The sequence below is a fragment of the Peromyscus eremicus genome, chromosome 22 (assembly GCF_949786415.1).
Source record: "Peromyscus eremicus chromosome 22, PerEre_H2_v1, whole genome shotgun sequence".
In the NCBI taxonomy this organism is placed as follows: Eukaryota; Metazoa; Chordata; class Mammalia; order Rodentia; family Cricetidae; genus Peromyscus; species Peromyscus eremicus.
In genome coordinates, this window is record NC_081437.1 from 16082002 (window position 1) to 16104824 (window position 22823).

The 22823-nt window shown below is 44.2% G+C and overlaps 1 protein-coding gene across 2 annotated transcripts in view; it reads right to left on the reverse strand.

The window, feature by feature from the left end:
* The window catches only part of Crim1 (cysteine rich transmembrane BMP regulator 1), a 183853-nt gene that overhangs the window by 139829 nt on the left and 21201 nt on the right, over positions 1 to 22823 (reverse strand). For both annotated transcript variants that reach the window (XM_059248354.1, XM_059248353.1), the window contains exon 2: positions 3375 to 3548. In XM_059248354.1, the coding sequence (XP_059104337.1) occupies positions 3375 to 3548 (174 nt within the window). The remainder of the gene's footprint in view (positions 1 to 3374; positions 3549 to 22823) is intronic.

Sequence of the window (22823 nt, forward strand, 5' to 3'; positions counted from 1 at the left end):
GTCCCTGGGGTCCTCTGCAGCTCAGATGTGACCCAGGGATCCTATTCCTGGAGTAATTCTTTGGTCACCTCCTCTTTGTCTCCTATTAGCTACCTACATAAAACCTTGCTCTTATTGGCCAATGTTCCTAGTGTAAGGCACACAAATTCTCACTTCAAAAACGGCATTCTTTAGTTCAGGTGGTTCTCAGTTCTAAAATCTACCATTATCCAAACAGACTTTACCCTCTATTGTTGTGGAATGTTATTTTAACTAGGCAAAGATGTTTATGCTGCGGAATATTACTTTAACTATGCGAATGGGTGTTACATTTGCTTCTGCTGCCTTGGTTAACGATGTAAAGATGTGTTACATTTGTTTGTGCTGCATTTAATTATGAAAAAATGTGTTGTACTTGCTTCACCTTGCCTGCCTAAGGTACCTGATTGGTCTGATAAAGAGCTGAATGGCCAATAGCAAGGCAGAGAAAAGACAGGCGGGGCTGGTGGGCAGAGAGAATAAATAGGAGGAGAAACCTAGGCTAAAAAAAAAGGAGAACAAGGGAAGAAGGAGAGAACAAGGGACATGCCCAGGGCAAGAAGCCAGGTAGTGTCGGCCAGTCGGACATGAGACACAGTGAATGTAACTTATATAGAAAGAAAAGATAGAAAGCCCCAGGGCAAAAGGCAGATAAAGAGAAACAAGTTAATTTAAGTTAAAAGAGCTAGCCAGAAATGAGCCTAAGCTAGGCCGAACATTTATAATAAGAAGTCTCCATGTCATGTTTTGGGAGCTGGTTGGTGGCCCAGAAGAAAAAGCCTGGTACACTCTATCACATCTTAAGCTATTAATTCTAGGTCATTCGTTCTTGACCGTAAAGTATCTAGAGTATTCCAACTATCACGCTTCTATCACTCTTAATGATTTCATTAAACGTAAGTACAAAATCATCTTTAAGGTTTACATGTTGAACAATAAGGATGGATTCCGCACCCCCTCCCCCCTATTACTCCTCAGAAAAGAGAAATCCCCTAATCTGGAGTTCTTAAAATGATCTCAAATATTACAGAATGTCTTATTTTGAATAACAAAGCATTTAGCCTTCAATAACCTCAGTCAATTCTACCTTTGGATTACCTGAAGGCCTTCTGACAAAATTAGCTAATTTTTTTTTAAGTGAAGGAATTTAACTAGATACAGTACCTACTACGGGGATGATCTCAATGTAAGGGAAGACAGACGTCACAAATAGCCACTGCAGAATCACCTTTTCAAGGTCATTACACAGGTCATGAACACATGCCTAATTCATTACATATGGAATTGTCCTAGTTGTATGTGAACAGCAGGTCTAGTGACCAAACTTTCTTATTGAAACTGATAACATCTCAAACAACCTAGAGGGCCGTGAAGAGGCCACACAAGAAACAGGGCATTAGTTAAGTGACTGCCACGTGGCTGAGTGACAGCCACTGCAGAGCACTGGGAATACTAGAAAACAGCAGTTTCATAACTGTAAGAACGGCAAGAAGTGACGGATCTAACCTGCCACATTATTTCATACAACCTGATTTTTTAAAAAAAAAAATATGGATAAATCAGCCGATTATTTAAATAGTTATGCAACCAAATCATCTATAACCCTAGGTATTTACATGACGGTTAACCTTGTAAACTTATCTGTACGTGAAGATTCCGATGAACAAGGCACCAATTTAAGGACTGGGGGGAATGTTATTGACTACTCTCTGTAGTGATAAAACTTTATGTCAGGCTGGGGAGGGAGAGAAGGCAGCCCACAGCATCAACTGAGCAGGGCTCGTAGGGGCTCACAGAGACTGAAGCAACAAGCGTGGACCTTGTGAGGTCTGACCTAGGTCCTCTGCATATATGTTATGGTTGTGTAGCTTGTTGTTCTTGTGGGGACACAAGAAGAGTGGAAGTGAGGGTGTCTCTGACTCTTTTGCCTGCTATTGGGACCCTTTTCTTCCTACTGGGTTACCTCATTCAGCCTTAATATGAGGATATTTGCCTAGTCTTATTGTAACTTGTTATGCTGTGTTTGGTTGATATCCCTTGGAGACCTGCTCTTTTTTGAAGGGAAACAGAAGAGCAAGGGATCTGGGGGAGAAGAGAGATAGGGGAGTACAGAGAGGGGCTGGAGAGAGGGTAAGCTGTGGTCAGGATGTGATGTATGAGAGAATAAATAAGTAAATAAAAAAAGAAGTCGTGGTAAAGCCCTTGCCTAGCACGCATGAGGCCCTGCCTGGGTTCAATTACCTGGACCACAAAATACTACTATTAATAATAATTCATATTTCATTTCTATTATTTCTTTCTGTAGTCTCTCAATGATTAAGTAGTTCTGGTAAATACAAAGAGCAGTATTATTTTATAGGTTATTATAAATGTCTTATTATTTACAGCAGTTTAATAAATCCAATACATTGTAAATGTAATACATTCCAGAAGCGTCAGTCCTGCTCTATAGCCCCAGGGGCTTGAATTTTGGATGCTGAAATCCTTGTTATTCCAAACTGCATGTTTTGTCATTCTGAGAATGGCAACATTCTAAAGGAAAAAAGTGAATTTAAGACCGTCTCCTCTTAACACTTTTTTCTCATTTCCCCACGAAGAAGAACCTTCGGCTGAGGGAAAACTCAGTGCTGGTCAGGTAGAACTGACATCCAGGCCTCTCTCCTCTTTAATTTTTTGTTGTGAACTCTAGTACTATGCTCTGGGTACTTCTCTTGGGATTTCGATGTTTACAAATATATTTTCAAGTTACCCATCGCTTTTTTTTTCTAGGCTGTATTACGAACAGACAAAAATGTCTGGGCCATAATAGCGTTAATTCTCGTTTCTTTAATGCGATTTCTGACTTCTCTCCAGAGGTGAAATGTCTCACAATCCATTCATACCTGCCCGATCGTGGCTCCTGGCAAAGTTAACCTTCGCTTTCAATGTAAAGGCACACTTCTCTCCTCTGAGGTGCTCTTCCTTTCTGCCAGATGAGCCATCTTTCTAATTAGCAGAGCCCCACGCTAGGCTCAATCAAGCAGAATGGACCTGGTGACAACAGATGCCGATCCCAAGCACACCACTCATGAAATCATCCATTATGCAGAGGTGACCTAGGCCAGCTGGCACAAGGTGGTATCCCGCTCACAAGATGACAGCATACCATCCCACACTTCTGGGAAACACACACACACACACACACACACACACACACACACACACACACCCCTCAAATCACATCAGTCCCTGAGACACTTCACGAATCTCAGGACTCTATAAGGTCAACCTTGCCTGTGTTGGCTCACACGCTATCACTGTTGAGAATTACACAAGGTTGAGGCTTACAGACAGTTTAAGGAAAAACCCACACTTACCTTCAATCCTCTTTAAAGCGGAAAGGCACATATCCTTCCTTGGAAACTCAAAGGGATTGTTGCAGGTTCGGATGGTGTCGCATTCACACTTCCCGTTGATGATATTGCAGCCCGAGACGAGATTTTCATTGCATGGTTCAAAACCGAGCAGCTGGTCACCATCCCAGTCCTCATCTGGAAAACAATGACCCAGAGAATGGTTTGCTCACATGCTTCCTTCAAGGGCCTTGAGATCAAACACACACTGGGATGTCAAGACGAGCATCCGACTGTGAGGCCTTCACTTGTAAAAGACAGTTTGGGCTGAAATTGTACACACAAATGCAACATAACCTCCTCTTGGTCACTGGGAAGCCTGGAATATAGCCACATGTGTGGAAATTAAATAGTCACATACACAAACATTTGTGGCCAACATCCACGACTCCCATGTGCCACACACCAAGTATGATCCCGAAAAATACTGAATTGGGGGAGCAAGGCTTGGGAGATAGTTCAGTCAGTAGAGTGCATGCCACACGCATGGGAGGACCCATGAAAGCCAAGGGTGTTGCTGTTATAATCCCAGGTCTGAGGAGGAGGTGACAGGAGGATCCTGGGGAGTTGCTGGCCAATCAGCCTAGCTGAATGAATGAGTTCCACAGACCATTCCCCAGAAAAAAAAAAAAAAAAAGGGTGGATGGTGTCTGAGGAATGACATCCAAGGTTGTTCTCTGTTCCATATGCATAGGCATGCAACACACACACACACACACACACACACACACACACACACACACACACTTTTAAATTCCGAAACAAAGCTTCATCAACTTCCACGTTCACTAGGAGTATATATGAGTTACATTTGCCAATCTCAAAAGACAACTTAGGTTAACTTTTTTCTTACTGTAGACCACAATACACCAAGGCAGCTAATAAACATCAAACATCATATAATTGAGAGAAAGGAATGAAGTCTGTGGAGACCCACAGTGGCTTCCTATTGCGACTTTACTCAAGGTCAGAGACTCTGCTGCATAAGGAGATGATTTGGTCACTGGCGTGTTTACCAGGTGTTTGGAAGGGTCTACACTTGGCTGTATGGTGTTGATCTAGCAAGGGGGAGGTCTGTTGTCTCTCCCCTTGGCATATTATAAAAAGCTCTGTTGGCTAAATGAAGGGGCTGTTGGGTATTGACCCAGGCCCTCCCGAAGCTATCTTGTGTCTCTATCTTTTTTCTAAATCTTCTAGGTCTATCTTTGTACCTAATTTCTCATTCCTCTCTCCTCCACCCAAGAACCCTTCATAAGGTGGGAGCAGGCTGGAGCTGGACTCCCACAGGCTCCCACAGAGATCAATGGAGGAGATCACCTGTAACATATTTTGGGACCCACTGCTGGCACCCAACACTACCTACAACAAAGCTGATGATGACCACCACACAAAGAGCTACAACCCAATGAGAGACAGAAGTCATGACATTCAGAAGCTGAGACCAGTTCAGGTGCTTGCCCTGGGATGGAAGAGATGGTAATACATAAGTAGGTTCTAGAGCTAGCCTTGGGGCTGGAGAAAAATGCCTCAATGGTTATGAGCAAGTACTGCTTTTGCAGAGGACCCGGGTTCTATTCCCAGCACCCACATTGGGTAGCTAACAATCTCCTGCAATTCCATTTCTGGGAGCTCTGATACCATCTTCTGGCCTCCATCAGTATCTGTCCTCAAGTGTACATACCCATACAAGTACACATAATTAAAATTAGTAAGAATTAAAATCTTTAAAACCAGCTTTTTTTTTTTTTTTTCTGGGAGCCAGTTCAGAAAACTTCAACAAACATGAGAAACACTGATCAGGTTCTGTTCTTAACAATGTTCCTCCTAGTTCAAATACCTCGGTACAGAAAACCACAGTACTTCTCTACAGACAACCGGAGACATGAGTCTCCCCCCGCACTTCACGTTATCTTTAAAAGACCCTATCCTACCCGAGCTGGGGCTGACTTCTGGATGGCAAACATGTTTCTGATAACAGTATCTAGAAAGAGTTTTTCAAAGTGCTTGGATTTGAGAGAGCACTTAACACCTGCTGTTCACACTAAAGGATACATGCCATCTTAAGACAGTACTTCCCAGCTGAGGTGTGTGGCTCTATGGCAGAGTGCTTGCCTGGCAACTGTGTGACCCTGACATGGAGCCATCACATTTGGAGGGGCGGGGGAGTTACGTTTTCATGGAAGACAGTGCCAACAAATAGCTATGGTTTTCACAGAGCTAACACTTAACATGTCTGGTGCCGTCACTCAATGCACATACTAGTCAAGATTACTCTCCCTTACTGAAATAATTTTTTTTTTGCCAAGCAATCTTGAGAGAAGAAATCACAACCTGAAGAGCTTGGGGCGATTCTTTGAGATGGCAGAGGAGAGAAATCTGTGTTGATTTTAGATGAGGTTCATGTATGTAACCAATGCCTCAGTTTTGATTATCTTTTGGTTTCAAAGTTTAGGCAGATTCCCAAGTGATCTGTTTTATGATCTATTCTCTTACTTGGCCTGCCTTAGGTGCTCAGAAATGGCACGTAAATAATACTCACACATACAAAAGCACACTCCATGCTCACCAAAATCACTTCAAATACCCTGAACACCAGAAAATACCCCAAGCAACTCAAGACAGAAAAAATGTCATCTGTCCTCAGTTATGGCACGGGATGGCACCTCAACGCTTTCTCATCTGTGTGTAGCACAGTTTAGGCACAGGTTCAGCGGAACTTGCAAAGGACTTTCTGTGACTGCATAGTCAAAACTGCAATGCAGAGACAGTTTAATCCTAAGAATGTCAAAGCTTCTAAGTAATTTATAAAATATTTGAACCACTCGCTCGAAAGACCATCCATTTGTCTCCCTTCTTTCTCTTTTCTTTTTTTAATGAAAGGAAATCTCAATTGCTGATTTAATAAATATGCACAGCATTTCCAAATTAAGTTGCTTCTTCCACAATCATTCTTGCCACGGAAAAAAAGAAATCCTATGCTTCCATTATACCACCCCCCCCCCGGGGGGGGGGTCGGTCGGGCAGGGCTCCCACCCAGTCCTCTACTGTCTTCCTACCTCTATTCCCTTGTCCTTCCGCCTCATTTCCCACACCTGTTGTCTTCCTTGAAAAGCCAAGGCTATTCAGTGGCTATCTCTTGCCAGACACCAAAGACCAAACTTCGCTGTTGAACACAACATTCTTCATAATGTAGTTTGTGCCTATTTCGAGACCCCTCTTTTAGTGATCCGTCTCATAGCTCTATCCTCTACGTGCACTGACCTTCTCACCGCAACCCTAGAACTGTTCCTGGTGCTTTGTGTTTCTACCTAGAACACAGGTTTGCTTTCTGCTTCAATGTAACTCTTATTCACTCTTTGTGACTGAGATCACTGTGACCTCTTTTGAGACGTTTTCTCCAAATGCCCGGGAGAAGGAACTGTTCCATCTTCCGTGTATCTGCAAGCATATGCACAGGGTCTCTCACTTTGATCGAGGTTCTGTCTAAGTTGAACGTCTACAATGGGCCAGAGACCTAACTGGTAGGAACTGGGGAATACAACTGTTAATTTCCTTAACATCAACACAGTGCGCGCGCGTGTGTGTGTGTGTGTGTGTGTGTGTGTGTACAATAAAAAAGTTTATTATAAAACAGACACACAATGTCACAAGAAAAGTGTATTTCAGGTTGATATATAAATGAAACACTTTTAAGCAGATCTTATTTTAAAAGCTTGTCATGAAAGCACTGAGTGGGACACATATTTTAAACTAGTGCTTGCACACTGGTAGTTTCTGACTCGGAATCATCTGCCATTAGTCTCCTTCTCAGTCCAGCTCTCGGACAGGGACCACTTAACACCTGGTGGGCATTATCATCCTTCCAAGAAACCCATTCTCGGAGCCAAGCCATTTGGACCCCCAGATGCAGCTCCCTGTCCTCACTCAGGAAGACCCATCGCCCTGAATTCAGAATCAGTACTGGCCGGGCGGTGGTGGCACACGCCTTTAATCCCAGCACTCGGGAGGCAGAGCCAGGCGAATCTCTGTGAGTTCGAGGTCAGCCTGGGCTACCAAGTGAGTCCCAGGAAAGGCGCAAAGCTACACAGAGAAACCCTGTCTCGAAAAACAAAAAAAAAAAAAAAAAAAAAAAAAACAACAACAGAATCAGTACTGAAAGGCAACAGCCCCTTCATGATCCCCCTGGCTCTGTACTGCTTTGTTTCTCAGCCAAAGGGTCTTGGTGCGGCACGGGCTGCACCAGCAGTGCCACGGTTAAAGCTGCTGTCCCCTGGGGATGTCACTGGCACCCATTCCATCAGCCTGGAAGGGAGGCTCTCTGAAGCCAACAATATAGCCGATGTGTTTCTGGACTTTGGGGAAAGGAAACCTTTCTGTTCTCTGGCCCCACCTAATCAATACTTTGTTTTTCTTTTTAGCAAGCAGTTCCCTTAGCAACGGTTGTTTTAGAGGGTCGAGAACAGCATGCTTCTAAGACAAAATGCTTTTACAGTTTTCTATTACAGAACATTATACTTTGAAATAACTTAACCGAAAATCAACAGGGATTGAAAGCAAAGTTTAATGAAATTTGATTAGATCACAAAGCTAATCAAGTCTGAGACAATTTGAACCCAGTGCAGGCTGAATCTTTCTTATCCTAATCCTCGAAACCAAAAATGTTTCAAATTTCAGGGTTTTTTTGGGTTTTGTTTTTTGTTTAGTAAAATATCTGAATAGACTTTGTGCTGTAACCGTGCTCAGAAAACCTTGAATTTCAGAGCATTTTAGACAGCAAGATCAGGGTGGTCTATCTACAGTACTACTACACAGTGCTTGGTGAATTCTCTTTGCAGATGTCTACCCAATAAAGCATCTGATTTTTTGACATAGTTCCTGGCTTCTCTTTGGGCTGGTCAGAACAGAAGTAGTCCAGATCAGGGTACCGCCCCGTATTTATAACAAGTACGTTTTTTCCCCTAGCATTCTACATGTGACAAGGTATAGTCTCCTAGACAGAAGGGTCAACAGATACTATTGCACATGTATTTTAAGGTTGGTATCTACAAGGTAACGAATCAGGATGCTAATTCCTTTTCCTGAATACACGAGAAACCTAATGCTGGGTACAAGTTCAAAGTGCTATGTTTCCAAGTCTGTCCAGGTATGTGAGTACATCCAACTGCTAACAGGACACCTCCCCCCAGGTTTCACCTGGAAACGCCATATTTTTTTCTCCAGAGAGCCACATTGCAGCGTGCCGCAGAAAGACTTCTCAGGCACATCTCATTTCATCTCACTAGAGTTGAAAATTAGTACAATTAACAACCTTACTTTCAGTGAAGAGCCTCCTTAGGGGGATTTTTTTAAGGTTGTTTAACTGTTACATCATTCACTGTACAGGGTGGTGAAAAGGAAGATTCACCAGAAGTCCGGTGCTATCACCTCTCTTTAGACTAAGACGCCTTTTACGTGGCTTTGTTTTTCCCCCCACTGTCGTCAAATGGACACTGAGAGGGTAAAGACAAATACAAATTTAGCATTATTATAGAGACAGTTGCGCTCTTGCGTGCCATTTGAAACGGTCTTGGGGACCTTAGAAGTCTGCAAGCCACACGTTAAGAACTGCTGTTCTGATGCATGGCCTTGCCCTGCTGGTTTCGAAGCCAAGACAGCAGGCGATCCCAGACTAAGAAACAACAGTGAACAAGGCATACCTCTCCAGGTCATCACTGAACCAGAAAAAATGCTTCCTGGGGAGTTCAAAAGCAAAATGCCTACCCCCGCCCACCCCCCCACACTTCCCCATCCCCTGCTCTGAGGCTCACAGATTCGAGTTCTTGGTTCCTAGTTGGTTGGCACTGTTTAGGAAGGTTACAGAGAGGCGTGGCCTTGATAAAGGAAGGGTGTCACTGGGGGCCAGGCTCTGAGAGTTTAAAAGCCTGCCCTACTTCCCTAGTTCTTTTTCTCTGTGCGTCATGTTTACAGTTGAATATGTGATCTCTCAGCTGCCTGCTCTGGCTGCTGGCGGCCATGCCTCACACACCTTAGGGACTCTCCCTGTGAAACCATAAAGCCAAAGAAACTCTGCTGTGAGATGCTTTGGTCCTGGAATTATATCACAGCAAGAAAAACAGGACTAATAAGATTCTCTAATGCAATTACAGCAACATGGGATTTGTAAGTAACAAATGTCTACCTTAAAAAAAAAAAGCCACACTTGTTCATGAGATCTTTTTCTAGGATATTAATGTTATAAAAACAAAACAAAACAGAAGCAGTTTATTTGGGACCTCTCTCTTTTTAAACAATCAGAGTAAAAACATCACCAACAGATGAAGATGTTAGTAGGTCAGCTAGTTTATATCCCTTCATTTAGTACAAAAAAAGGGGGAGATTCCCCTACTGGCTAAAATTTCTGCTACATTAAGCCGCCTAGAAAGGTTGCCAGCAAAAATAAAAAAGCGGAAGAAATTTTGGCATGTATTTTTTTTTTTTTTTTTAAAGAAAGAAATACAGAAGTAGAGGAAGAAATGACTCTTGGATCTTGTTTAATTCTGACAAAACTGGACTCCATCTTCAACGACCACCTACCCTCAGGCTCCAAGTTCTGAAGGGAACAGAATGATTTTTGACTTGGGTAAACTGCCAGGTATCCAGGGCCAAGCCATGGGCAGCTTACACCTGTGTTGATATGTTCATTCAGGTTCATATAGTTTACATTTATCCTCTAAGCACATGGTTCTATAGGTTTTAACGGACATCCCCTCGCCCTGATTTTCTCAACAGCTCTTGTAGTCTTAGTTCAGCAGGCAACTTTGCAGAATATAAGTGGCTTCCGTTTTGAATACAGAACACGTGTTGGTATTGTAAAAACACGGCCCCCTATTTATTTCCTCCTGGACTGCCTTTCTGCTCCATAGTATCTCTGGATGGTGTCTCTTCCGGCCCTCCTCCACGTTTGATACGCAAGATTTGAAATACAAAGGCTTCCATGCTGAGAGTAGAGAGGAAGAGCCAAGCAGAGGGATGTGGCAGGGCCTCATACAAGAAGTTTGGGAGGCCCCTGAACTCCAGGTCTAAGAGGAACTATGGGATGCTCCAAGAATTTTTTGTGAACCTGTTAGCCTGACTAATCCAGGATTCAACTTCTCTGCTCACCAAAGTATTCTTCCTTATGGAAATAGGACATTTCAGGTCTGACAATACTTACTGGATAGAGGGGCTGTGCTAATCTGAAATCTGCCTTCCTGAAGGTTGAGGGTACAAATGTACACTCAAGAGCCTCACCTTTCCTGTGTTGTCCCTGCTCAGGTTAATGGAGTCTCCTCCTAACTAAGAGATAGCTGCACCCCATTATGGAGCAGTCCACTTACCCAGAAATACGCTAGAGCAGATTATTTAAAAGCAAGAAATTCGTGGTACACACTCAGAGAAGCTCACTGTAATGGAATTCTGTTGGCAGACGAGAGGCTTCTGGGAATATAGATCAAATTAATTCTTCAGCTGTTCACATATCCCTGTGGCTACGGTAAGCTGCAAACAGCTAATACTGGTATCTCTTTCCACGCCAGCCTAGAAACTCCAGTGTAAGGTCCAAGTGCTGCTCTGTGCAGCCCCAGCTCTCCGCTGGCTGTTATCAGGCATGCCGTTCTGCTCCAGGAGGAGTCTAATGCAGTGAGCTTTCAGTCTCCCTGCTCCGGGCTTAAAGCCTATGTCCCAGAAGCGGGTGCTTCCCTCTCCCTCTCTTTCTTGGGCTGTAATCAGTGCAAAGCAGGAAGGTCATGTTTGTGGTTATCCGTAGAAAGGACTTCTGCTATAAAATTTTGCTTTGCAGACATTTGCACAAAACGAAGCTATGTGAGGTGTCTGTCATTATACACTAGAGTGGACAAAACCTGAGTCCCTAAAACAATGGCAATACTAAAATACTCCCATGAATACTTGCTCAAGATAGAAAGGGACACAAAGCTCTAACTATGTAATGAAGGAGAACACTGGTTCCTATTGTGTCTCAGTGACGAATTCATTGAAAATGAGCAATACAGTTAACTAGATCACTTTATTATATATTGATTAATAAATATAAGGTTCTACCCCTGCATTTCTCATCAGATGCTTTGGCAATGCCACCAACAGGAGGGCCAGAAATGAAGAACAAACATAAACGGACTCCTCCTTTCTTTATTCCCATCACATATTCTTCAAGCACATACTGGTTATCTATTAGGTGTGCCAAACTGAGCCAGGTACTAATGCCTTGCGATGTCAGGAAGAGGGTTTATAGTATCCATCATTCAGACCTAAGTCATGTAGCAAGTATCTGGAGACAGTATGGGAAATACATGGGAAGATTAATTTCCTTTCTGACTGCAGAATGCTGGTGAAGAATAGTAAGGAGGCTTAGGAGTAGGTAAGTCTTGATTATAGGAGCAAGGATTTAACAAACAAACAAACATACGTAAAACCAGGAGAGAGGACAGAAAACCTGGTACCCACCAACACACTGCAGAGCACTTCCGACTCTGTCTAAACTAAGAGTTGCCCTAAAGCGCATATGGACAAAGAGACTAAGACAGATGGGGTGACGGAGCAGAGAGAGCCCCGGCCCAGGTGACCACAACCTCGGCTCTGACACTGGTTCCTGTGAAGATCCTTCAGCATTTAGCTCTCTAGGTTCCGAAATTTTAATGACTAAAAAGGCAGTGGAATGGATAATTTAGGGGGTCCCTTTAGACTTTCCTCTTAAGTTTAAGATCCCGGCAACACTGTTGAAACTGTGCATTACTACGGATTTGCTGATGGTAGTGCCACAGAATTATAAAGCTATAGAAGTCATAATTTTAAGAAGTAGTTTCCTACTAAAAGACCAGTTGAATTTTGAATACTAAGTTTCAAAGTATGTATTAAGTAAGGTGAACTATAAATGCAGCCATCACAGTGATTCAATGTCCAGTAAAACATGTTAGCTCCATGTTTATGTAGCCCCAAAGACTATCAATTATCAAATGTTCTGCTGCCTAACATTAATACGTCTCGGTTACGGGAAAAGCATCCTGGGGAAGGATCTAACATTTTGTTTCATCTCTTCATCAAAATTCCCTAAAGGCCCTCAGCTGTCCCTCATGTGTCCCCGTGTTTGATCTTCCTAAAGAGGTACTTCCGTGTAAATCACACCCACTGAGAGAGGCATTAGGAGAACAGCCCCAAGCTTCTTAAGGACATGTTAGTTGCAAGCAATGGCCTATAAAAAGTCCAACATCTGGCCATTCACATCCTTGGCATGGAGCACAAAGCCTATTTTGACTGATTCCCAACACACATCTTCAGACTCTTGTCTACCACATGCCCCCTTCCTCCAGCAACACGGAGTGGTGCCTGTTGCTCACTTACCCATGCCGCTTCTCGACTCCATGACCTCCATGACTTTACACAGCTCTGCTTACTCTTCATAGAAAGCTCCTATGAACTCTCAAAGCCCATCCTCAGGGATGTATTGCCCGCCCCAAGGCTGCACCCCCTAAACCTTACCAAAGAGCATCACCAAATGGAACTTGCCAGGGACAGGCTCATTCAATTACCACAGTGGTTTCTATGACAGGTCTGTTTCATTACTGAGCTATCTTAGGACCCAGCAAATAGCAACTTTGCAAAACCAATGTTGCAGAAGGGACAGGGACAGAAGACAGAAGGCCTGGAATGTGAGCTAAGCCATGTGAGTATTTAAAAATCAAATTATGGGCTGGAGAGATGGCTCAGTGGTTAAGAGCACCGACTACTCTTCCAGAGGTCCTGAGTTCAATTCCCAGCAACCACATGGTGGCTCACAACCACTTGTAATGAGATTTTGTGCCCTCTTCTGGCCTGCAGGGACATATGCAGGCAGAATACTATATACATAATAAATAAATAAATCTTTAAAAAATAATAAAAATAAAAGTCAAATTACTTCTAGAAAATGAGTTTGGTGCATGAGGAAGAAAGCCACCAATGACTGTGAAGCATCTTTGGAGTCCAGGCTTTTAATTTGGAAAAACGAATACAAACTCGTTTTCTTTTCATCTCAACACTGTATGAAATCAAGGTTTCTGTGTATCAATATTTATGACATTTTGAATGAGTGGATGAATATAATACACCTCAACCACTTCAGAGAAATAATAACAAATAATAAACTCTTAGTTTCCTTTCTGCCATTTCTGCATATCATGACATTAGATAATGTGACACCAGTTAATGCTTTTTGCAAGAAAGGCACTTGTGCACATGAATAATGCACAGAACTATTTTATAAATATTAATGTATGCTGTTAGCCTCACATCTGTTAGTCAAATAACCAAGAGCAAACCAGAAGACAAGGCATGAGAATTGCACTTTTCCAAAAGTGTGAACTACTACAGTGAAAAAACGCGACTGGATCCTTAAGCAAAAACAACAAAATGAAACGATACTCTGAAAGGAAGCCCTTTGAAGAATTTCAGTTTTTCAGTCACAGAGGCTGGACAGTCAGCAGAGATTAGGGGAAGTACATTTCACCCCCTGCTAACAGCCAACACTTGGTGAGCAACTTCTAGATGCCAGTGAATGGACTGCGGGCCTCAGCAGGATTAACTCGCTTGGCTGAGGCGAGAATTGAGCCACCTAGGTCTGAATCCCATGCAGACTGTATCATAGGCAAGGAGAAGACTTAGGAACACGGGGTAGTGAAATGAGCACAAGCTGGGCAAAGTCTCAAGTTCACTGGATGCTGAAGACCCGAGCTCTTGACAAAGCAGGGCAGGAATGCTTGACTTTCACCGTGGTGACACCTATCTCCAGGGAACATGACCTTAAGGCCCACTGCCCAGGGTCCCCTGACCATTGGGAACAAGCAGACACACCTTGTAGCCAAGACAAACAATCCGTGGGCAAACGTTTGCAGCCATCAGAAGGATGGAAAATCTAAAGCATATAAACATGATCTCAACTCTTCTCCCCTCTAAGGAACAAGGGTTTCTTTGTGAGAGCGAACAATGCTTTCACATACAGCAAGACTCCTGAAGGGCATATAATGACTTTTTAAAGGTGTAATGATCTATAAGTAGCATTAAGGAATGCTTTCAGGATAATAACTTTGTGAATTCGGTCAGCACTGGTTGTGTAAGAAATGTTTCCACATATCAACTTAAGCCTGCTGTGAACCTCACCTTACTAATGTCTGCATCCTTCAGGATCCATCATGTGGAAGATGATCACCAAAAGAGTGACGGTCCAACAATGATATTTCTAGATGATTCTCACCTTCAGTACCAACACTCTTTTCCAAGGAAGTGTCTTCCCTAAAACACTTATTTGAAAATCTAAACCTTTGGGATTGGAGGGGATAGCTCAGTTTTGCACAAGCCCTTGAGTTCAACTCTCAACATTATAGCGCGGTGTGTGTGTGTGTGTGTGTGTGTGTGTGTGTATGTGTGTGTGTGTGTGTGTGTATATGTGTGTGTGTGTGTGTGTGTGTGTGTGTGTGTGTGTAAACAAAAAGGTCAACACCCCAAACCTGTGTGTGGGGTTGGGGGTTGTGGATAGTAAGGTATGTCTACATTTTATCTCACATATGTCTACCTATTACTACAGGAATCTCTTGTTATTTTGGTCCCAGCAACACATCAGTTCGTCAGTTACAGTCAATGAAGACAGTGATTTTTTTGTAAGCAGTATACAGTTTCCTAGTGTTAACTCATTTCACCATTAGGGAAAGTTTGATGTGTACATCTACATTTTTTTTTTAATTTCTGGCTACTATTTAGAAGAACAGTAATGTTGTAAATTAAAAACAAGAACTAGATTAACAGCCATAGCTTGTTAGGAAACCTGAACAATCTGAGAACGTCTGACACATTGACTTTAAAGACAGTCCGTCTGTCCTTCAAATGTGCCCTGGGTTCTCCAGCAGGAAGCAAATGCAGACTACAGGACAATGAAAAAGAGTCTTGCCTTCTGACATGTCAAGGAACAAATATTCACATCTTGGGGGGAAAGGGAGGTTTATGCAGCATCGACGTAACCCCTAAAACGCAAGTGAAACCGATCATACCAGTAAAATACAACAATAGAAAAAGGCTTTAAAAAAATCTTAAGCCATGTTTCAAAGACATATTTGCACATTTCTCAAAACCCTGGGAGCTTCTTCTGGGTAACAGCTTCATCTCTAAGCGTAATGGACACCCAACTCAACGTCAAGGCTGAGTGTGGGGGTTTCAGTGACCGCACAAACAGGACCTAAGTCTATACCGGTTCTCCCTGCCTGTGGAGTCACACTGATAAAGGAAGCCTGAGCCCACCTCCAGCTGACCTTTCAACAACTTGCACTTTGCAGCCTGTTCCTGCTGCCCTTAGGGGAAGACTGGAGCCTCAGGGCCCCAGCACTTGAGTTCCAAGCGCCTGAGACAGCCACCTTTCCGGTGTGTACAAGGTTCACAGTTTTCCTCCTCCTCGGCATCAACTTGGCCGCAAGACTCTCCCTAATTATTTTCTTTAAACGTAAAAGCCAGCTAACACCTCCCCAGTCCCTGTCCACTCCAGGCTTTATATACTTTACCTTTTCTTTCTTTCTTTTTTTTTTTTTTTTTTTTTTTTTTTGGTTTTCCGAGACAGGGTTTCTCTGTGTAGCTTTGCGCCTTTCCTGGGACTCACTTGGTAGCCCAGGCTGGCCTCGAACTCACAGAGATCCGCCTGGCTCTGCCTCCCGAGTGCTGGGATTAAAGGCGTGCGCGACCACCGCCCAGCTTACCTTTTCTTTCTTTACCACAAAGCTTTAAGTGGGTAGGGATTTTTGCCTGGCCTCACCTCTGTATCTCTTGGGACTGTAGTAGAACCCGGCACACGTAGGTCCTCCAGAAATATTTCCTGAAGGAGTCAATTCCCTGGGTCCAGGTACATTTCCATTTCCATGGGCTTCTGGAGATACCATGTCCTCTTCTTGGGAAGGCTTTCGTCTCCACTTCATCTAGACAGCTGCAACTACCTAATCTCCTCTTCTTGGGAAGGCTTTCCCCTCCTCCTCATCTAGATAACTGCCACTACCCAATCTAGCATAACCAGCTTCCAAGTTTCTGCGACTTTCTCCACACATCCCCATCTAGCATATCCATCCACAACCCTTCCCTTACCCTAAAGCATTACAGCTGCTGCTTTGCAGCTGGACTCCTAAGTGTCTTGCGGCCAAAGGTGCCTTCTTCACTTACGGCCCTGTTCTATGCGGAACTGATAAACAGCCCACAGTGAGACTACAAAACCCACTTGCTGAGTGAAGTAAGAGAATGGTGTGTCTTCGGCAGGTGACCAACCAGGATAGGGCATCCCTACAACAGTTACTACACTCACAAAAACAGCAGCAACTTTTAAAATTCTCTTGCAGGTCTGTCTCTAAGACTCGGGGCTGCTCTCTTCACTACGTGCACATTCATATTTAACATCACGAGATGCAAAATAAGTAAACTTTACAGTAATTAGGCCTTCTGGGGGCAAGACGGTAATTTTCAGGTATTTGAAGCTACAGTAATGTCAAAGAACAAAGTTCATACATTTTTGTTTTTCTAATTAGAGCACATGCATGCATAAGCATGCACTCGCAGAGAATAACTAGTCTGCTTCAGATGAAATGTAAACAACAAAAAGTGTGAATCACCCAATTCTTCTCCCACATGCTCCCGCAGCACGTATTCCCACATGCAGTCAGGTAGGTGGATGCTTCAACACCGTACTTCTGCGACCGTGTTCTATTTAAAGCCGGTCTTTGGAGTGAAAAAAGAAAAAAAAAAAACAAAACCATGAGGAAATTATTCAAATTGCAAGATTCACAACTTGTGGAACTAACTCCCTACCCAAAGGTTGAAAAAAATCATTTAGTAGTTTTGCTAAGCACAGGCTTCTAGAATGGATAGCTTTTTAGATACAAAAACAAAAAAAAAAAAAAAACAAAAAAAAAAACCTAAACTGATGAACTTTCCAAAGGGCATCATAATCATAATCCACACCCTGCTTAACTGGCTGTAAGGATCACTAGTTTCTACCAGGAACATGCAGCTGTGTACTATTTACAGGCCCCTGAAATATTCTTTAAGACTTCTGTTGGTTCAGAACTTCCAAACTCATGGCAATGGTTACGCTCTCTGGCAGACTAGAGATGCACGTCTCAAATCATGACATTCTCCCTTCTTGCAGCAGCCAAGTTGAGGAAGGCCTTCTATATCCATCTTGCTTACATAGCCAATGAATGAACCGAATAGCCAAGACATTTCCGGTTAGCAACGTCGTGGATCAGCGCTTTACACAATGTCACGTGAGAAGAAGGGACGGCAGATAAGGAGCCTTGCTTCACCCAGATGCAGAATAACCATGGGGCACTGGTTACCATTCAGGACAACCTTGGGCTAAGGAAGAGTTAATCTCCCAGGCACAGAGATTCCAGCTGCAGAGGAAACCCAATTCCTTCAAGTCCAGGGGCAATAGGATGTCTCTACTCCAAAACAGGTGTTCCGCAAACAGACTGCCATAATTTCTACTCCTTTCACAGAAGCATGGGGTTTAATTTTAAGTATCTCTAACGAAAAAGCTGGTTCACCTTCCCAGCACATCTTACTGCAGTTTGGAAACAGTATAATTAGTTCATGACTAGAGAAAGGTTTACATGAATTCCCCACCAAAGAATTCAATTGGGAGGAAATGTCTGTCCTGCACAGGGGTAAAAAGCTGGGGGTGGGGGCATCATCGGCCCGAGGTTTGTCCTGAAAACCTTTTCTAAGAGAGGTGACTGACCCCAGAGTGGTCCATTAGTAATAGAAAAGACAGAGACAGGTAAGTAACAATTAACCTCAATGTTCCTCTATTCCCATCACTAACTTAACACACTATTTGACAATGGGGTCTTTTCTACTCTAAAATGTGGGATGCAGTTTCTTTGGGGGTGTGGGTGTCTTTCCTACCTTCTAATACATTTGGTTTTTGAAGTTAGAAATGTGTTCGGTCAGCAGTCATTGGACATTTCTATTTTCGATCCATCCTTTTCAACATCCACAACTTCCTGTGCATTCTTGTGTCATCTGCCTCCCTTCTTTACCTCAAATCCCTTCCTCATTACCCTACCTTCTGTGGCTGCTTGGTTGCGTGAAGTCAGCTTTGCTGAAGGTTCAACATCCACCTAGTCTGAAGAAAAACACACCTGTTCCTGCCTGTCAACCCTCTGGGTGGAAGCCTTCTGGGCTACTTGGGGGGATGGGGGAGTTCATACCACCCTGTGTTTCCTTTCCCTCCATCCCACCCCAAGGCCACGGGGGGCGAGCCTTCCCCCTCCCAATTCCTTCCTGTTTCCCAGGCCAGGTCCATCCAGGACACCCAACTGCCAGGGGTCAGAGTGCCACATTCCAGTGGCTTCACACCACCACAGGGAGGGCTCCAGATTCCTTCGTGGGGGGTGGGGGCAGGGCAGGGAGGCTGGGAGGCTGGAGTTAAAAGTTCACCAGGGGCCAATTCAGCCCACTGGGCTCTACGTTCAGGACACAACACCATGGGGGCAAGATGGGCATCAGGGGCGCCAGGAACCCCTTCCACAGTGGAGAAGGACAAGATCTCCAACCTCTGTGGATTAGGTAGGAAGACGAGGCCATCACTACCGATGTGGCAGAACTTTTTAAAAAATAGTAAGAGCACTCTTTCAGGGTCTCAGATGTAATCGTAGAATTGGGGGGGGGGCGGGGGGGGGTGCTGGCTGAGGGAGGCTATTCTGGGGAATCATTTCCGTAATTCTGGAATAGTTTTCTGGCCCCAGTTTCTTTCAGAGTCTGAAGTACCTTTGAGGGATAAAATGCCACTCCCAAGTGACATCCAGACTTCTTCCCCTCCCTGAGGGACAACATAGCTACCTCCTCTCCCTGTACTGAACTTCTCGGCTCCAGGTTTTCTTGGTGTCGCTCTACAGCCTGAACTGACACCCACACAGACCCAGGCCTCGTCAGGACTTCCCAGGTCAGCCTACTGGATGCTTGAAGCTGCATGAAATTTGGTCCTGGGGTATGCAGCCTATCATGGATGCCCTAGGGCAGAAGTCCGTTAACATGATGGGAACTGACAACCTCACCCACCTACACCCCAGGCAGCGACTGGAGCAATACCGCATGGTACCCAGGACTGACCCTCCCACACAGTTAGTTCCACACCATTGGAACCCAAGAGGGGGAAAGCTGTGGAGAGATGAGGAGTTCTGGGCCAAATTGTAGGGTTACATGAGGGCACAGGAGAATGTGGCTGGTCTGATGGAAACAGATCTGAGAGGGAAGGACGAGAGAAGAGACGCTGGAGAACAAGGAAATGAAGGAAGTAAAGAGAGCCTTTTTTTTTTTTTTTTTTTGGTATTTCGAGACAGGGTTTCTCTGTGTAGTTTTGGTGCCTTTCCTGTAACTCGCTTTGGAGACCAGGCTGGCCTCGAACTCACAGAGATCCGCCTGGCTCTGCCTCCCGAGTGCTGGGATTAAAGGCGTGCGCCACCACCGCCTGGCAAAGAGAGCCTTTTTAGGGTAGCCTTCACATGTTAGTCTAAAAAAACATGTCAGCCAAGGTCTGTCTCAAGACAGCGGTAGATGCCCCGGCATGGACCAAATCTCTCCGCTACACTGCTAAGAAAATGTTTTCTCCCCCAACCCTTGCTTTAAATGAATGCCTCTGAGTGAAGTTGAAGAGCAAAGACTAATAAGCAAGTGTGTAAGAGTTAATAAGACCCTACAGAAAGAAACGCCGAGAAGCCATCTGACTGGAAGCAATTGTTCTTGTTTAAAAAGAGAGAAAGAATTCCTGACCAATTAACCACTTATCACCCACCCCCTTCTTATCAAGCGAGGGTTGCACTCAGGCTCTCTTATTTGTTAAGACTCCAAACACCAGTAAGAAGATGCTCTGTCTGTGGCGGATCATCAGGAATTAGCTAGGATCTGGGCTCCCTCCCTCCCTCCCTCTCCTGCACACACACACTACCTTCCAGAAGAAAATGGCTCAGTGTTCTGTTCACAAAAAAAAACCACCCTGCACATTACGGCCACGAGCCGCTCTCCCAGTATTGTTGGCAGCCTGCGTTCCTGTCAGCAATGAAATAAAAGCGCCCGCGTTTCGCACATAAGCAGTGTGGGACTACAGCAGAAGCAATTAGACGGCCCATAAAGTGTGCCTATGACAGCTCTTCCTTTTATGAAGATCCAACTTTAAATGGACCGCTTCAATGTGGGTGAGACAGATGTGGGGAAGAGAAAGCGACGACTGCATGCCCTGCCATTCTTCCTACCAAAGGACGAATCCTTCAAACCAGGGCAAAATAATCTTGCCACACAGGAATCACCCTGCCGTCATTTACATTACAATACATTTTTTTTTTTTTTTTTTAGACGCTGAGTACCAGAGAAAGATTTAATGGCAAAAAAGAGTCCTGGAATGCATTGAGAACTACAATAGGAAGAGAGGTTATTGAAATGACAATGAACGGTAGAAATGGTGTTTTCAAAAACAGAGCAAGCTGCTTTGTTTGCGTGAGTACATATCCACGTTTGTTTAAAGCTCTAACAAACTCCACCAGGGAAAAGGATTACTTCTACCATTCTGTAACATAAATAATCTATTTCAATCTAAATACTTTTTGAATGTGAAGAAACACTTAGGGGGAAAAAAAACCAGACACAGGACTTCCATGCACACTACACCTTTTCTAGCTAGGATGGCCTTTAAAAACTGTGACTGACTGCCAGATCCTGGAACCAAAACTCTTGTCCTCCAGCTCAGTCTTTACCACATTGAAATGCTGCCAGCAAAAACTTTTATACTTGTTTTCTTTCCTTTAGGGGAAACAAAAACACCACCAAAGACTCACCTCGATTTTTAAGAGCTGTGATGATTCTCCTGGGGAGTAGGGTGTGGATAAATCACAGATGACCAGTGGCATCCCACCCTGCCCCACCCCAGACATCTCATCTGGACCATTTGGACACCATTTGTTCCTCTGGTGTGTGTAGGAACTCTGTGAGGTATCCTCAGATTCAATACCCCAGGTGGCACCTACCTATGAACAAAGTCATCAATAGATGTCCCTTCCAAGCACCTGTACCATGGGATTGAAGAAAGATACCTATCAACTATTCATTCATTTAAAAAAAAAGTCACTAAGCAATTGCTACTTACATGCCCCCATACTAGGTACTGAGGGGCCACAAAAGGACACAGTAACCAACTTAATTACAGAGCATCCGCCGACCCTATTGAGATGCCCACCTGAAAGGCAGTCAGGAGTTGAGGAGGGTACAGAGTCAGCCCATAAAGAAAGAGTAGAGTCTTCTTCTTATATCCACCGCCTGTTTTAGGAGTTTGGAATGTCCCAATAACAGTGTTTACTGGAAATAAGTCACCTGATTAAGCTCTTTCATCCTCCCCAAATTACCTGAGGAGACAGTAAATATTAACGAAGCTTCTGAGTGACTGGGTACGCTAGATCAGATCAAATCACAAGCACCCAGGGATGAAGACAGAATTTGGAACTCCCAACCAGCCAGTCCATGTCCTCATGCCTACACCGCCGCCGAGCTGCAAAGCCCACAGCACTTTTATTTATAGTAAGTAAGAGAAAAGAAAACCACTTTCGGACCTTCTGAATGTAACACTGAGCAGGGCATTTAACAAGCACCTGATGGGTAAACACCACTGTTCTGCGCTAAGGTACAAAGACACAATGACAACCAGTATTTACTGTGAGTGCACTATGTACAACACCCTATGCTAATTCTTTTGCACGAGTCAATTAATCACATCTCATAACCACCCACAGGAGAAGACACCACCATCACGCCCCTTCCCAGATGGAAGGCACAAACAGAGGGGTGAGCAGGCTGGCCAGGAGAATGCAATTCTGCAAGCACACAAGTTGCTGGGTTGGGCTGGGAAACTGACTCCAGAGCTTGAACTCCCACCCAGAGGCAATCTTGCCTCTATTAATAAAACGTGGTTTCTCTCTAAGGAATCTGTCATCTAGATTTTTCCCGGGGAAGTCATTTTTCTCCAGCTAGCCTTTCTTGGAACTTTTACCCCGAACACCCTATGGAAAACGGGGACCACGCTCATGGCACATGTGGGTATCGTGTCCCATGAGGACCCTGTCCCCATTGTCTGGGGGAGCTAGCAGTAAGGCAGTACTGGGGGGCTTAGATCAGTGCCACAGGGTAGGCAAGGAGGGCCTACTAATGAGGGGAGCTGCGGTCACCGGCTAGGCATATCCCCAAGTTCATGTGTGTAGTGCTGGGAGGTGGGAAATCAACTACAGACAGCTTTTCCATGTGGGCTTTTCCCGAGTCCTATGGGTAAAGACAACAGAAAGAATTCACACCCTGTGCGAAGCAAGTCAGTGACAGACACACAAAAGTCAAGGTTAG